The 15,000-nt window shown below is 51.6% G+C and overlaps 1 protein-coding gene across 1 annotated transcript in view; it reads left to right on the top strand.

Annotated features, from left to right (window-relative positions):
• Window positions 1–11,811, top strand: part of LOC125908041 (putative uncharacterized protein DDB_G0271606) — a 110,570-nt gene extending 98,759 nt beyond the window's left edge. Inside the window, exon 2 of the mRNA XM_049610853.1 lies at window positions 8,369–11,811. Coding sequence (XP_049466810.1) covers window positions 9,611–11,713 — 2,103 coding nt within the window. The 5' untranslated portion in view covers window positions 8,369–9,610 and the 3' untranslated portion in view covers window positions 11,714–11,811. The remainder of the gene's footprint in view (window positions 1–8,368) is intronic.
• The last annotated feature ends 3,189 nt before the right edge of the window (window positions 11,812–15,000 follow it).

Genomic DNA, 15,000 nt, shown 5'->3' on the forward strand with positions numbered 1-15,000 from the left:
ATGAGTAAATGATCATAATCCCAGGAGGGCAAAAAATGGGAACCCGAGAGGAAAGCGCTGTTGGCGCGCCTAAGCTAGTGGCCCGTAGAGTAAAAAGGGTACCCCCAACAAAGTTGTCGTTTGACGTTCTGGTTTCACTTTTTATCATCTAAAATGAGTTTTCTACACGTTTTGAGGGGTTTTAGCAAAAAAAAATTTTTCGACTACTCGAGCTCTCTGGCCCGTTCGGTGCACATTTTTGAAAAAAGCTAGGGAGCTGCCCCTAGGTTCGGGGTGTCACAAAATGTTGAAAAGTGGTCGAAAAACCACTATCCAGAATCGGATGTAGAATCGTTAGACGAACTTAAAATTGTTCTACGACACCCATCTGCGACGTTTAGTATTCGAGTTATGGCCCGTCCTAGGTCTGACCGAGCAATTTTTGTTCCGCGCACTTTGTGCACCGTACACTTTGATGTTTGTATGAAAAAGTACCCTACCTAGGGACGCGTAGAGCAAATTTGTACCCCCGGGCATGTTGTCGATTGACATTCTGGTTGCACTTTTCATCATCTAGGGTGCGTTCCTGACACGTTTTGAGGGGTTTTAGCAAAAAAAAATTTTTCGACTACTCGAGCTCTCTGGCCCGTTCGGTGCACATTTTTGAAAAAAGCTAGGGAGCTGCCCCTAGGTTCGGGGTGTCACAAAATGTTGAAAAGTGGTCGAAAAACCACTATCCAGAATCGGATGTAGAATCGTTAGACGAACTTAAAATTGTTCTACGACACCCATCTGCGACGTTTAGTATTCGAGATATAGCACTTTGTAGGTCTGACCGAGCAATTTTTGTTCCGCGCACTTTGTGCACCGTACACTTTGATGTTTGTATGAAAAAGTACCCTACCTAGGGACGCGTAGAGCAAATTTGTACCCCCGGGCATGTTGTCGATTGACATTCTGGTTGCACTTTTCATCATCTAGGGTGCGTTCCTGACACGTTTTGAGGGGTTTTAGCAAAAAAAAATTTTTCGACTACTCGAGCTCTCTGGCCCGTTCGGTGCACATTTTTGAAAAAAGCTAGGGAGCTGCCCCTAGGTTCGGGGTGTCACAAAATGTTGAAAAGTGGTCGAAAAACCACTATCCAGAATCGGATGTAGAATCGTTAGACGAACTTAAAATTGTTCTACGACACCCATCTGCGACGTTTAGTATTCGAGTTATGGCCCGTCCTAGGTCTGACCGAGCAATTTTTGTTCCGCGCACTTTGTGCACCGTACACTTTGATGTTTGTATGAAAAAGTACCCTACCTAGGGACGCGTAGAGCAAATTTGTACCCCCGGGCATGTTGTCGATTGACATTCTGGTTGCACTTTTCATCATCTAGGGTGCGTTCCTGACACGTTTTGAGGGGTTTTAGCAAAAAAAAATTTTTCGACTACTCGAGCTCTCTGGCCCGTTCGGTGCACATTTTTGAAAAAAGCTAGGGAGCTGCCCCTAGGTTCGGGGTGTCACAAAATGTTGAAAAGTGGTCGAAAAACCACTATCCAGAATCGGATGTAGAATCGTTAGACGAACTTAAAATTGTTCTACGACACCCATCTGCGACGTTTAGTATTCGAGTTATGGCCCGTCCTAGGTCTGACCGAGCAATTTTTGTTCCGCGCACTTTGTGCACCGTACACTTTGATGTTTGTATGAAAAAGTACCCTACCTAGGGACGCGTAGAGCAAATTTGTACCCCCGGGCATGTTGTCGATTGACATTCTGGTTGCACTTTTCATCATCTAGGGTGCGTTCCTGACACGTTTTGAGGGGTTTTAGCAAAAAAAAATTTTTCGACTACTCGAGCTCTCTGGCCCGTTCGGTGCACATTTTTGAAAAAAGCTAGGGAGCTGCCCCTAGGTTCGGGGTGTCACAAAATGTTGAAAAGTGGTCGAAAAACCACTATCCAGAATCGGATGTAGAATCGTTAGACGAACTTAAAATTGTTCTACGACACCCATCTGCGACGTTTAGTATTCGAGTTATGGCCCGTCCTAGGTCTGACCGAGCAATTTTTGTTCCGCGCACTTTGTGCACCGTACACTTTGATGTTTGTATGAAAAAGTACCCTACCTAGGGACGCGTAGAGCAAATTTGTACCCCCGGGCATGTTGTCGATTGACATTCTGGTTGCACTTTTCATCATCTAGGGTGCGTTCCTGACACGTTTTGAGGGGTTTTAGCAAAAAAAATTTTTCGACTACTCGAGCTCTCTGGCCCGTTCGGTGCACATTTTTGAAAAAAGCTAGGGAGCTGCCCCTAGGTTCGGGGTGTCACAAAATGTTGAAAAGTGGTCGAAAAACCACTATCCAGAATCGGATGTAGAATCGTTAGACGAACTTAAAATTGTTCTACGACACCCATCTGCGACGTTTAGTATTCGAGATATAGCACTTTGTAGGTCTGACCGAGCAATTTTTGTTCCGCGCACTTTGTGCACCGTACACTTTGATGTTTGTATGAAAAAGTACCCTACCTAGGGACGCGTAGAGCAAATTTGTACCCCCGGGCATGTTGTCGATTGACGTTCTGGTTGCACTTTTCATCATCTAGGGTGCGTTCCTGACACGTTTTGAGGGGTTTTAGCAAAAAAAATTTTTTCGACTACTCGAGCTCTCTGGCCCGTTCGGTGCACATTTTTGAAAAAAGCTAGGGAGCTGCCCCTAGGTTCGGGGTGTCACAAAATGTTGAAAAGTGGTCGAAAAACCACTATCCAGAATCGGATGTAGAATCGTTAGACGAACTTAAAATTGTTCTACGACACCCATCTGCGACGTTTAGTATTCGAGTTATGGCCCGTCCTAGGTCTGACCGAGCAATTTTTGTTCCGCGCACTTTGTGCACCGTACACTTTGATGTTTGTATGAAAAAGTACCCTACCTAGGGACGCGTAGAGCAAATTTGTACCCCCGGGCATGTTGTCGATTGACATTCTGGTTGCACTTTTCATCATCTAGGGTGCGTTCCTGACACGTTTTGAGGGGTTTTAGCAAAAAAAAATTTTTCGACTACTCGAGCTCTCTGGCCCGTTCGGTGCACATTTTTGAAAAAAGCTAGGGAGCTGCCCCTAGGTTCGGGGTGTCACAAAATGTTGAAAAGTGGTCGAAAAACCACTATCCAGAATCGGATGTAGAATCGTTAGACGAACTTAAAATTGTTCTACGACACCCATCTGCGACGTTTAGTATTCGAGATATAGCACTTTGTAGGTCTGACCGAGCAATTTTTGTTCCGCGCACTTTGTGCACCGTACACTTTGATGTTTGTATGAAAAAGTACCCTACCTAGGGACGCGTAGAGCAAATTTGTACCCCCGGGCATGTTGTCGATTGACGTTCTGGTTGCACTTTTCATCATCTAGGGTGCGTTCCTGACACGTTTTGAGGGGTTTTAGCAAAAAAAATTTTTTCGACTACTCGAGCTCTCTGGCCCGTTCGGTGCACATTTTTGAAAAAAGCTAGGGAGCTGCCCCTAGGTTCGGGGTGTCACAAAATGTTGAAAAGTGGTCGAAAAACCACTATCCAGAATCGGATGTACAATCGTTAGACGAACTTAAAATTGTTCTACGACACCCATCTGCGACGTTTAGTATTCGAGATATAGCACTTTGTAGGTCTGACCGAGCAATTTTGTACTAAAATGTCTGGTGAACATGTAATTCATTAAATAACATTGACTTGCATCGTGCCCTACTTCATCGGCACAGCTGTTATTGACTATCTTTAGTGGAAATGGATTGAGTTTGACCATTTTAAGCCCATTTCCTATGCCGTGCACCAACATTGTGTACCGATCAGGGAAAGTACGCTACGTACGCGTTCATGGATGTCGATGTTGGTACAAGTTGCCTTTCGGGATAGCCGTGCACCAAAACTGTGTACCGATCAGGGAAAGTACAAGACGGAGGGTGCAGCTCGAGCGTACGCGTTCATAGATGTCGATGTTGGTACACTTGCACCAAAATTGTGTACCGATCAGGGAAAGTACAAGACGGAGGGTGCAGCTCGAGCGTACGCGTTCATAGATGTCCATGTTGATACAATCTACGTGTACGTACCTAGTTTTTGTAGGAAAAGTTGCAATTAAGTGCTTGTATGCTTAAAATGCTCATCTCAACCGGTCACCTTTTGGCTTGCCCTTTTATAACAGAAACCTAGAAAGATACTCGAGATTTTTGTGTTTTTCCATTCGCCCGGGACGACGAAATGAGCTATGTGCACATCGTGCAGAAAATTGTCTTCGCCACGCATGTTTTTGTCCATCCACTCATATAATCACCCGCATTTGTGTTCAACACGGACGGCGCAGCCCGAGCGAACGCGTTAATGTTTATGTTTGTACACACTGCTTGTACGATTCTAGGATTTGGTAATTGCGTCACAGTGCCCGACCGTCGCGGACACCGTTCTTGGACAGAAGTCCTAGTACGTAGAGTACTTTCCCTAGGTATGTGCTCGTTCGTGACTATCGTTGCGTGCTTACGGACACGCTTGGGTATGTTTACCATACAAGGTTTACTAGGGAAACCTGGGAAGGACGCTTGCCCTCCCGTCGCGGACACCATTCTTGGAAAGAAGTCCTAGTACGTAGCGTTCCTTATTTTACTTGATCAGTTTGTAATGCATTCGCTTTGTTCCATCGACTTCTGCTACTGCTCACTAAGGGGTGTTCGTTTGCGATGTGTACGATAAGCAACTGTCTATCGTAACCAGCAGTTAATCAACACTTTTTACCCAAGTCATAGCAACATAGAGTACTTTTCCTAATCGGTACACAATTTTGGTGCACCTCTAACCTCGCCGGCACTTTATCGTTACGTTTTGTGCACAACCTAGGGACGTGGTGTAAGTTTCATGATTTTTATGTTTGATTCGGTTTATTATGATTGAAAAATACGCTACGTCCCAGAAATTGGAGCTCGACTACTTCCTCCATGTGGCGAAAAAAGTTACTGGGCAACGCCTAGCTTATGCCCCATTTGTACTTCAATTTTCATTATCAGGTTTGAAAAATACGCTAAGTCCCAGAAATCTGAACTCGAATACTTTTGCCACGTGGCGCCAAAAGCTACTGAGAAACGCCTAGCCTTTTACCCATTTATAATTTAGTTTTCGTTATAAGTTTTGAACAATACGCAAAGTTCTAAGATTCTGAACTCGAGTACTTTTTACATGTGTCGCCAAAAGCTACTGAGCAACGCCTAGGTTGATACATTTTTGGTACATGGAGTGTATGCATGCAGGCGTACTGCCGTGCTAGACCGGAAAATCGAACTTGCTACTAGAACGTAAAGTAAGTCCCCTAGATAGGTGCTTTTGCATGCCTCTGATCGACGACCATGCAACGTGCGACACGCGTAGCTAGGCTTCCCCAAACAAATTTCCTAGAATAGCACCAAATTGCACACTTTCAGGGGTATATTTTGGTACCGTGTACCGTGCATGGTACAAGTATCAGTAGCTCGTGCAATTTATTTTGCATCGTGTTGCGGTTGCTGGTGCGTCGGGATAGGAGTGTTTCGAGACTTTCGCCAAGCGTTGGTGCCATTTGGTGGATAATTAATGTTCTAGCCACAATAAACGTGCCACATAATGCCAATAAGGAAAAAGCCGTTTTCTAGGGACTTCCAGTCAAAATGTTTGCCATCAGCGCTTTTTTGTCGAGTTCAGGATCTGGGACTTAGCGTTTTTTTTTCGCGATCCAATCCAACGACCAGATCGTGAATAAACAATACATACAACAGTGCATCCCTTTAAAGTAGGAAAAAGCCGAATTCTAGGGAGCTCCAGTCCAAAAGGTTGTCATCAGCGCTCTCCTCTCGAGTTCAAGATTTGGGACTTAGCGTTTTTTTCGCGATCCAGCCAAAAGACCAGATCGTGAAATAAACAATTAATATAACTGTACTAGTACATCCCTTCAACTGAAGCAAGTGCACCATACATGACCCGTACGCCAATCATCCATGCACATGACACGTCAACTAAGTCAACACATGACACAACTTGGACAACTGACGGGTAAGTAGGTCATCTCGTACACGACGACACATCGACCAAACCAGGTCAACACGTCACATGCACAAGACATCCTACTACCAAGGCCGACCACCTCGACACACAACGTGTTAACCGAACATGGTCTACAACACCATCATGTGCAAGGCAACCGGCCCAAACGGATCAACTTATACAACTTGTAACGAGCATGTGTGTAAGCTTACTGGTTTGGTCGGCACGTTTCTCACATCAAGACAATCAAGTCCAGAAGGAGGCACGCCGACAAGCTCACTAGTGTTACGTGTTCCGCTCCATACCGTGTCAAGTCACTCGTCTGACACGGAAGTAGCCAGCTCTTGTCCACTAGTGTTAAGGAACGGTCTCCAGACCAAGTCAAGTCACTCGTCTGACAAGGAAAGAGCACGCACCAAGCTTCACCAGAGCACGGTACCACGGTCCCCAGACCAAGATGGTTCGTTACGCCATCGAGGAAGGGGCACGCGATCCCTTGCTACACTCAACTAAGTACACTCTTGCTCTCACAAAAGTATCCCCTGTGTCGACGTGGTCCCCAGACCAAGACGAGCTTGCGCACATCGAGGAAGGGGCACACGGACAAACCACCAAGCATGGGTCGCCTGAGAGGATCGATGCGAACGCATCTCTACAACTCGCAGCTCCCAGCCTGAAGTCCCGTCGTTTGCGGGCGGTTGATAGGTGTCGAAACTAGGTATATCCACGTTGGGCAGAGCTCAAGCCAACGGCGTTCCCAGTTACGGTACTAACACGTGCAGCGAACTCCACTCGTTGCGGCCTAGGTATAGCGGGATGAGACGCCGGGCTGCAGACGCAGACTCCAACGGATCTCAGAGGGTTGTTAGGCCCGCTAGCTTCCGAACACCTAATGGGTTTGAGAAGCGCTATCAGCTCGGATTGGCTACGACCTTAGAGGCGTTCAGGCATAATCCAGCGGACGTAGCGTCATACCAAAGTCCGGTCGGACTAGTATTGAGCCAGTGGTCCGTACCTGTGGTTCCTCTCGTACTGCACAGGAATTCCGTTAAGATAGCGACTATAAGCACACACCAGTAGGGTAAAACTAACCTGTCTCACGACGGTCTAAACCCAGCTCACGTTCCCTTGAAAGGGTGAACAATCCTACGCTTGGTGAATTTTGCTTCACAATGATAGGAAGAGCCGACATCGAAGGATCAAAAAGCCACGTCGCTATGAACGCTTGGCGGCCACAAGCCAGTTATCCCTGTGTAGTAACGCTCGAGCCGTCGTCGTGAGCAGACGTGTTTCTGTCGAGCTCCGTGTCTGAGTTTACTCAATATATATGCAGTGTGCATAATCGGCCGTATATGTGAAATTTCAAATTGGCGCAAAAAGGAAAAGTTGAATATTTCAAAAAGTTTTCGAACTTTTCACAAAATTTTTGTTGATAAGTCGCGGAGCCGCCGTCCTCCGGCCATATGCAAAAAATTTTTGGAAAAAGTTCATAAACAAAAAAGTGACTGTGCACGCGGTTTTTCTAAAATAACTTGGCGAAAAATGCTCGGATTCGCCCAACCAAAGTGTTAAATGGTGCGGGACGTTATTACCTATCGTTTGATACCCATATCGGGTGGTTTAGTGAAAAAATTGAATTTTATATTAAGAGTTAAACAACTTTTTTAAGTGTTTTTTCAAAATATATTAAAAAGTGTGAGGCCATTCGAAACAGAAAAAACACCAACGTGTGCGTCGTAAAAATACCTTTCTGGCGAGTGGTCGGACGCTCAGATCGGTCCATAAACAAAAAAGTTATGGAAGTTCAAAGTTTACACTTAATTAAGTAAAGTGGAAAAGTTGCATAACTCCTGCAAAACGAGTTGGAGGCGCCTGGGCCCACTCGTTTGGCCCGAATATCGTAGGTGCTTGTACGCCCTTTCGAACGAAGTGTCGCTCGGCCCGATCGGAGTGATATTGGCGGAGTAGTGCAAGTGTAAAGAATTGGACGAATTGTTCAAAAAGTGTATAAGTTTTGGTGGAAACTTTGAAGTTGCACCGCGCGAAAACTACTGGGCCGATTTTGATGAAAATCGAAATCTGAGTCGGGGCCAAGTAGTTTAACAAAGTGGCATACTCAGTTTGTTGAAAAAGTGTGTAAAAAAGTTAGTGAACTTTTTGAGTGGCGATTTTACTAACTTTGTGAAAAGTGGTCCGATTTTCGAAAACGACATTTCGTTCGAAGCGTCTTGGCAAGGCAAACTCAACGACGTATCGAGTGTCCGCGCGAAATGAAGTTTGACAAAGTTATTAAGAGTGCAAAAAGTGTATAAATTAAATACTTAAGTATTTAAAAAAGTGCCTAAAAGTGAACGGATTTTTACAAAAAATACGTCAAAAGACGCGGGCTGACGAGCCCCGTTGACGAGTGTTCGTGTGGTGAAAATCCGTGGAAAATTACGACCAGGATCGCGGGTGGTAGTTTTTCCTATAGTAAAGTGTACACAATATACGGTTCGTCCAGACGTGTTTGCGCAAAATTTTGCCCTTGGTTGACCTTGGCACGTGCCGGCCGGGCTTGGACGAAAATCTTGCCCCCCCTGGACCAACGGTCAACGGCTGTGACGTCAGCGGCTGCCCCCCCTTGACCAACGGTCATTTGCTGTGACGTCAGCAACGGCCGTACGGGGCGTGACGTCACAGGCATACAGTGCAAACCCAAAAAGTGCCGTAAGTTGGAAAATTGTGGGCCGATTTGGAAAATTTTTGTTGGTAACTCGCGGAGCCGCCGTCCTCTGGGCGCATGCCAAAAATTTTCCGGAAAATCGGTAAAACAAAAAAGTGTATGTGCACGCGCTTTTCCGGCCATATCTCGTCGGAAAATTGCCCGATCCGGAAAATTCCAACGCCAAACGGTAGGGCCGTGAAAGACCAACCCGCCGGTGTGTGAAAATCGCGGATCGGAAAAGCCTGTGAAAAGTTACGAGCGATTTTCCACGAAAAATAGTGTTTTTCCGGAATAACTTTTCCGGGAAAATCGGAAAAATTCAGGAGACGTGTGTAACGGGTGCGCGGGGAAATTCGGCTTGTCTGGACTACCCGGACGTCCAAATCGGACGGTAAATAAGCGAACAGTGCAATTTCCAGTTTCGTGACGTCTAACTGCACCACCAAAGCACTAGAGGGCGCCACCTGTCAAAATTAAAACTGGTCTATCTCTGGAACCACTGGTCGGATCCGGACGGGCAAGTGCTCGCTGGAATCAGCATCGCCCCGGCTATCTGCCAGTGCTGCCATCGTGGCCATTTTCGGCCGTTTCAGGGTTGCCAGTTTTTGACAGGTGGCCAAAATTTCAACTATGCACCACTCCGAAACGGGTAGCCCCAGCTGAACGGGCAAGTGTTTGCTGACATTGGCATTTGCCCGGCTACCCAGCAGGGTGGCCAGCTTGGTCGAAAAAAGCTTGCGGCAGTGTTGCCAGCCTTGAGTATAGTGTATCGTTTCGTGTCGCGCGTTCAACGCAGAGTGCGACGGGCTGCGTCCATACCCTCGTATAAAGAGGTGCGCGCACGAACGGGAAAGTGATTCAACAACGCAGGGGATGGGCGACGAGGCCCAACCCCCACAAGTGAGTGGGCCGTACCAGTTGCGGTCAAGAAAAGGGTCGGTGGCTGTGATGCAGCCACAACCCATCGAGCGCCCGGCCACACCGATGATGGATGTGTGCTATTCAAGCGACGACGACGAGCTGAATAGCACCATCATCGCGATGCCGGAACCCGCGTCGGAGTGTGAGGCAGCGGAGGCGGCCATGGACCTGGAGCCACCAGCAGCAGCACAGCCAACACCAACGGCATCCCCTGTCCCGGGCAACGCGGTAGTTGCTGGGCCCATCGACGCGGGAAGTTGTGCCCTGCTGATGGCACAGCTTCAAAGCATCGGCGCCCAGCTAACGACGGCGCTGGAGGAGCTGCGACTTTGCCGCGAGGAAAACGCGGCACTCCGCCGCGAGAACGAGCTGCTGCTCACGGGCACTCGTTCGGTGCTTGAGCTGCAGACTGCAGCGAACGCAACCCTCCAGCAGTCGTCGGGGCAAGGCGGTAATCGGGAAACGGCCCGGAAGCGCCAACAGCGGCTGAGAAAGCGCGAACGAGAACGGCAGCAGCAGCAGCAGCAGCAGCAGCAGCAGCAGCAGCAGCAGCAGCAGCAGCAGCAGCAGCAGCAGCAGCAGCAGCAGCAGCAGCAGCGGCAACGTCAGCAGCAGCAGCAGCAGCAGCAGCAGCAGCAGCAGCGCCAACAGCAGCAGCATCGTCAGCTGCAGCGTCAACAGCAGCGTCAGCAGCAGCTGCAGCAACAGCAACAGCAGCAGCAGTCACTGCAAAGTTTGCTTCAACGCGAACAGAGGCAGCAGCAGCTTCCTCCACGACTGCAGCAGCAACAGCAGCAACAGCAGCAGCCACAGCAACAACAGCAGCAGCAGCGTCAGCGTCAGCAGCAGCAGCAGCAGCAGCAGCAGCAGCAGCAGCAGCAGCAGCAGCAGCAGCAGCAGCAGCGGCGGCAGCAGCAGCAGCAGCAGCAGCAGCAGCAGCAGCAACAGCAGCAGCAGCAGCAAAGTTTGACTCGACGCGAACAGAGGCAGCAGCAGCTTCCCCCACGACTGCAGCAGCAACAGCAGCAGCTACAACAACAACAGCAGCAGCAGCAACCGCAGCAGCAGCTTTGGACAACGGTGGTAAGAGGCCACCCGTCCCAGCGGCAACGCCAACCGCAGCAACAGCAGCAGCAGCAGCAGCAGCAGCAGCAGCAGCAACAGCAGCAGCAGCAAGGTGAGCGCTATGTCCCACCACAGCTCCGGCAGCAGCGACAGCAGCAGCAGCGCTCGCAGCACCAGCAGCAACAGCCGCAGCAGCAGCCGCAGCAGCAACAGCGTCCACAGCAACAGCGTCCACAGCAGCAGCGTCAACAGCAGCAGCGACCTCAGCAACAGCGAACACAGCAGCGAAAGCCGGCCAAGCCCGAGCTCATCGAGGTATCACCCAATGAAGGTCAGGATTGGGAAAGCCTCCTGCTGCTCGTGCAAACGGCAGTTAAGACTGACGAGCGGTACAAGCCGCTTAAGGACCACGTCGTCCTGGGCCGCCGCACCAGTAAGTCGTTGCTGCGACTCACGCTCAGCCGCAAGGCGAATGCGCAGTATATGCTGCAGCAGGTTCGTGCCATCGTGGGCAGTGCTGGAGTGTGCCGGCACGTTACAGAAATGGCGTCAGTGGTCATACATGACGTCGACCCGCTAGCCCGAGAGGACGACCTCACTTCGCTGCTTGACAGCAAGTTCGAGTCGGGAGCGGGAATTGTGTCGACCACAATGACACAGATGGCCGATGGCACCCAGCGGGCGTACGTGCGATTGCCTGCAAAGTTCGTGAGTGAACTCGACGGCACAAAGATCAAGCTGGGCTTTTGCGTCAGCAAAGTCAGAGCCGCGCCGCCGACCCCTCGAGAGCGTGTGCGCTGCTATCGCTGCCTCGAGCTGGGTCATCGGGCCCATGACTGCCGTTCACCCGACGATCGGCAAAACATGTGCATACGCTGCGGCGTTGTGGGGCACATGGCAAAGGCATGCACTTCTCAACCAAAGTGCCTCAAGTGCGGTGGTCCACACGCAATGGGACACCCCGACTGCGCCCGGTCGGCCTTGCAATGACCCCACAACTGCGAGTAATGCAGGTGAACTTGGGCAGAGGAGAGAGGGCCCAGGACATTGCCCTCCAAACTGCCCGAGAGAAGAAAGTGGACGTGCTGCTGCTGTCGGAGCTGTATCGACCGCCTGCCAACAACGGTCGATGGGCTTTCGACTGCTCGAAGAAGGTTGCCATCGTCGCTACTGGGTCTCTTCCTCTCCAGAGGATTTGGTGCAGCAACACACCGGGACTCGTCGCTGCCGAGATCGGCGGCACCACTTTCCTCAGCTGTTACGCTCCACCTCGTCAGCCCACCGACGAGTTCGAGCGCTTCATTGAAGCAGTTCAGCTCGAAGCGATTTCCCATCCACAGGTCGTCATTGCCGGCGACTTCAACGCCTGGCACGTGGAATGGGGAAGCGAGCGTAACAGCGACAGGGGGGAAGAGCTGCTCAGTGCCATACAGCAGCTAGACCTGGTTGTGCTAAATCAGGGCACGACGAGCACCTTCGACGGCAACGGAGCGGCAACAGCGAGCATCGTGGACGTGGCGTTTGCGACACCAACCATCGTGCAGCCGGGAACGTGGAACGTGTGCAGTGAGTACTCGTACTCCGACCACCGGTACATCACGTACACTGTTGGCACCACAGTCCCCGTCGCAAACGAGCCTCCACCACCATCGAGAAGACAGCAGGGACGCATTCGACACGCGGGTAGGCGTTACAAGGCGACGCAGTTCTCGCAGCGAGCCTTCCTGTCGACGCTGCTGGACGAGCGGTTCTCAGAACGGGCGGTGAGTCATGAACGCATGGTCGAGATCATGCTCGCCGCGTGCGACAAAACGATGCAGCGGGTTACAACGTCGCACAGTGACCCCCATCGTGACCTGTTCTGGTGGACGCCGCTGCTCAGGCTGCTGCGAGAGAACTGCGAACGCGCCCGTGATCGAATGCAGCAGACCAGCGACCTGCAAGAGCGGAGCATCGCCGCAGCACAACATCGTACAGCGAGGGCGGAGCTGGGGAAGGCGATTAAGGCCAGCAAGCGGAACTCGTTCCAGGAGCTGATCGACATCGCCGAAGAGAATGTGTTCGGAGCCGGATATCTCGTCGTTCTGTCCCACCTCCGTGGTGGACGGACGCCACCCGAGACGGAGCGGGACAGGCTCGAACACATTGTGTCCGATCTCTTCCCCCAGCACCCGCCCCTCGTCTGGCCAGAAGCGGCTACCATCGAGGGAGAGGAGCGGCCAGGAGCAGTAACAGATGTATCGGACGATGAGCTCAAACTCATCGCACGCCGCATGGCCAATAAAAAGGCCCCGGGACTCGACGGTATCCCGAATGCGGCGGTGAAAGCAGCCATTCTCGAGCACACGGGGGTTTTCACAGCGTTGTACCAGGACTGCCTCGCTAACGGCACGTTTCCTGCAGCGTGGAAGAGGCAGCGCCTTGTACTCATCCCGAAGCCAGGAAAACCCCCAGGATTGAGCAGCTCGTACCGGCCCCTGTGCATGTTGGATGCACTGGGCAAGGTGCTTGAGCGCTTGATCCTCAACAGGCTGCACGAGCATCTGGAGGATCCGGAAGCGACACGACTGTCGGACCGACAGTACGGTTTCCGCAGAGGGCGCTCGACCATCGGTGCCATACAGAGAGTTGTTGAGGCCGGCCAGCGTGCGATGTCGTTCGGTCGCACGAACCGACGCGACAAACGCTTCCTACTAGTTGCGGCGCTAGACGTTAGGAATGCGTTCAATACGGCCAGCTGGCAGGCCATCGCCGCTGCGCTGCAGTCGAAAGGAGTTCCGGCCGGCCTCCAACGCATCATACACAGCTACTTTCAGGGCCGAGAGCTGGTGTATGAAACCTCTGATGGCCCGGTAGTGCGGTCCGTCACGGCAGGGGTTCCACAGGGGTCTATTCTAGGCCCCACTCTGTGGAACACGATGTATGACGGTGTGTTAGACATCGCCCTGCCACCCGATGCGGAGATCCTGGGGTATGCCGACGACCTGGTGCTGCTGGTCCCAGGCACAACCCCAGACAGTGTGAAAGCTGCTGCAGAAGAGGCGATCACCTCAGTGATGGAATGGATGGCTCGACACCATCTCGAGTTGGCGCCGGCGAAAACGGAAATGGTGGTAATTTCCAGCACCAAAGCCCCGACGCGGATCACCGTCCGAGTAGGCGACGTGGACGTCACCTCGTCCCGCTCGATCCGCTATCTCGGTGTGACCCTCCAGGACAAGTTGTCATGGCTGCCGCACGTCAAGGAGGTTACCGAGAGGGCTGGGAAGATCGCCGCCGCCACATCCAGATTGCTGCGAAACCATAGCGGACCAAGGGCATCGAAAGCGAAGCTGCTAGCTTCGGTGTCCGAGTCCGTTATGCGTTATGCTGCACCGGTATGGAGCAAGGAGCTGCAAAAACGTGAGCCTGGTCGCCTGCTGGAGCGTGTACAGCGGAAGATGGCACTGAGGGTGGCACGAGCATTCCGTACCGTAAGGTATGAGACTGCCACCCTCCTGGCTGGCTTGACCCCCATCTGCCTGCTGGTGGATGAAGACGCCCGGGTCTACCAGCGACTAAGTGCCGTCAACCGAACTGACACGAGGGCGAACATCCGGAAGCAGGAGCGACAGGCCACGATTGAGGAATGGCAGCAAAAGTGGGATGCGGAAGCTGACACCAGCCAGTACACGCGTTGGGCGCACCGTGTACTTCCAGACATCGGCAGCTGGCAGTCGAGGAAACATGGAGATGTGTCGTTCCATTTGTGCCAGGTACTCTCGGGACATGGCTTCTTCCGGGACTACCTGTGTCGCAATGGCTTCACATCGTCCCCTGACTGCCAGCTGTGCAGCGGAGTTCCTGAGACCGCGGAGCACGTGATGTTCGAGTGCCCAAGGTTTGCTGAAGTTCGGCAGCAGCTACTCGGCGAGGGAAGTACGGACCCGGTCTGTCCGGAAAACCTCCAGCAGCATCTATTGCGCGATGCCGAGAGCTGGAGCCGTATCTGCGAAGCTGCTAAGCGGATAACGGCTCAACTTCAGCAAGCCTGGGACGACGAGAGAGCAGCCCTAGCAGCCCAGGGCAACGAGCAGCACGTTGGAGAAGTTGCCGATTTGGAGGCACGGCGCGCGGAGATCCGTCGAGCACGGAACGATCGACGGAACGCGAGCCGCCGAGCAGCCAGGGCACGACAACGAGAGTTGCAGCGAGCAGGACGTCCCCCATCCCCACCACCATCGCCCAGAACTGCGGCACGCCGTGCAGATCTTCGGCTGCGGCAAGCGCGGTTCCGA

This window comes from Anopheles coluzzii (assembly GCF_943734685.1).
Source record: "Anopheles coluzzii chromosome X unlocalized genomic scaffold, AcolN3 X_unloc_6, whole genome shotgun sequence".
NCBI lineage: Eukaryota > Metazoa > Arthropoda > Insecta > Diptera > Culicidae > Anopheles > Anopheles coluzzii.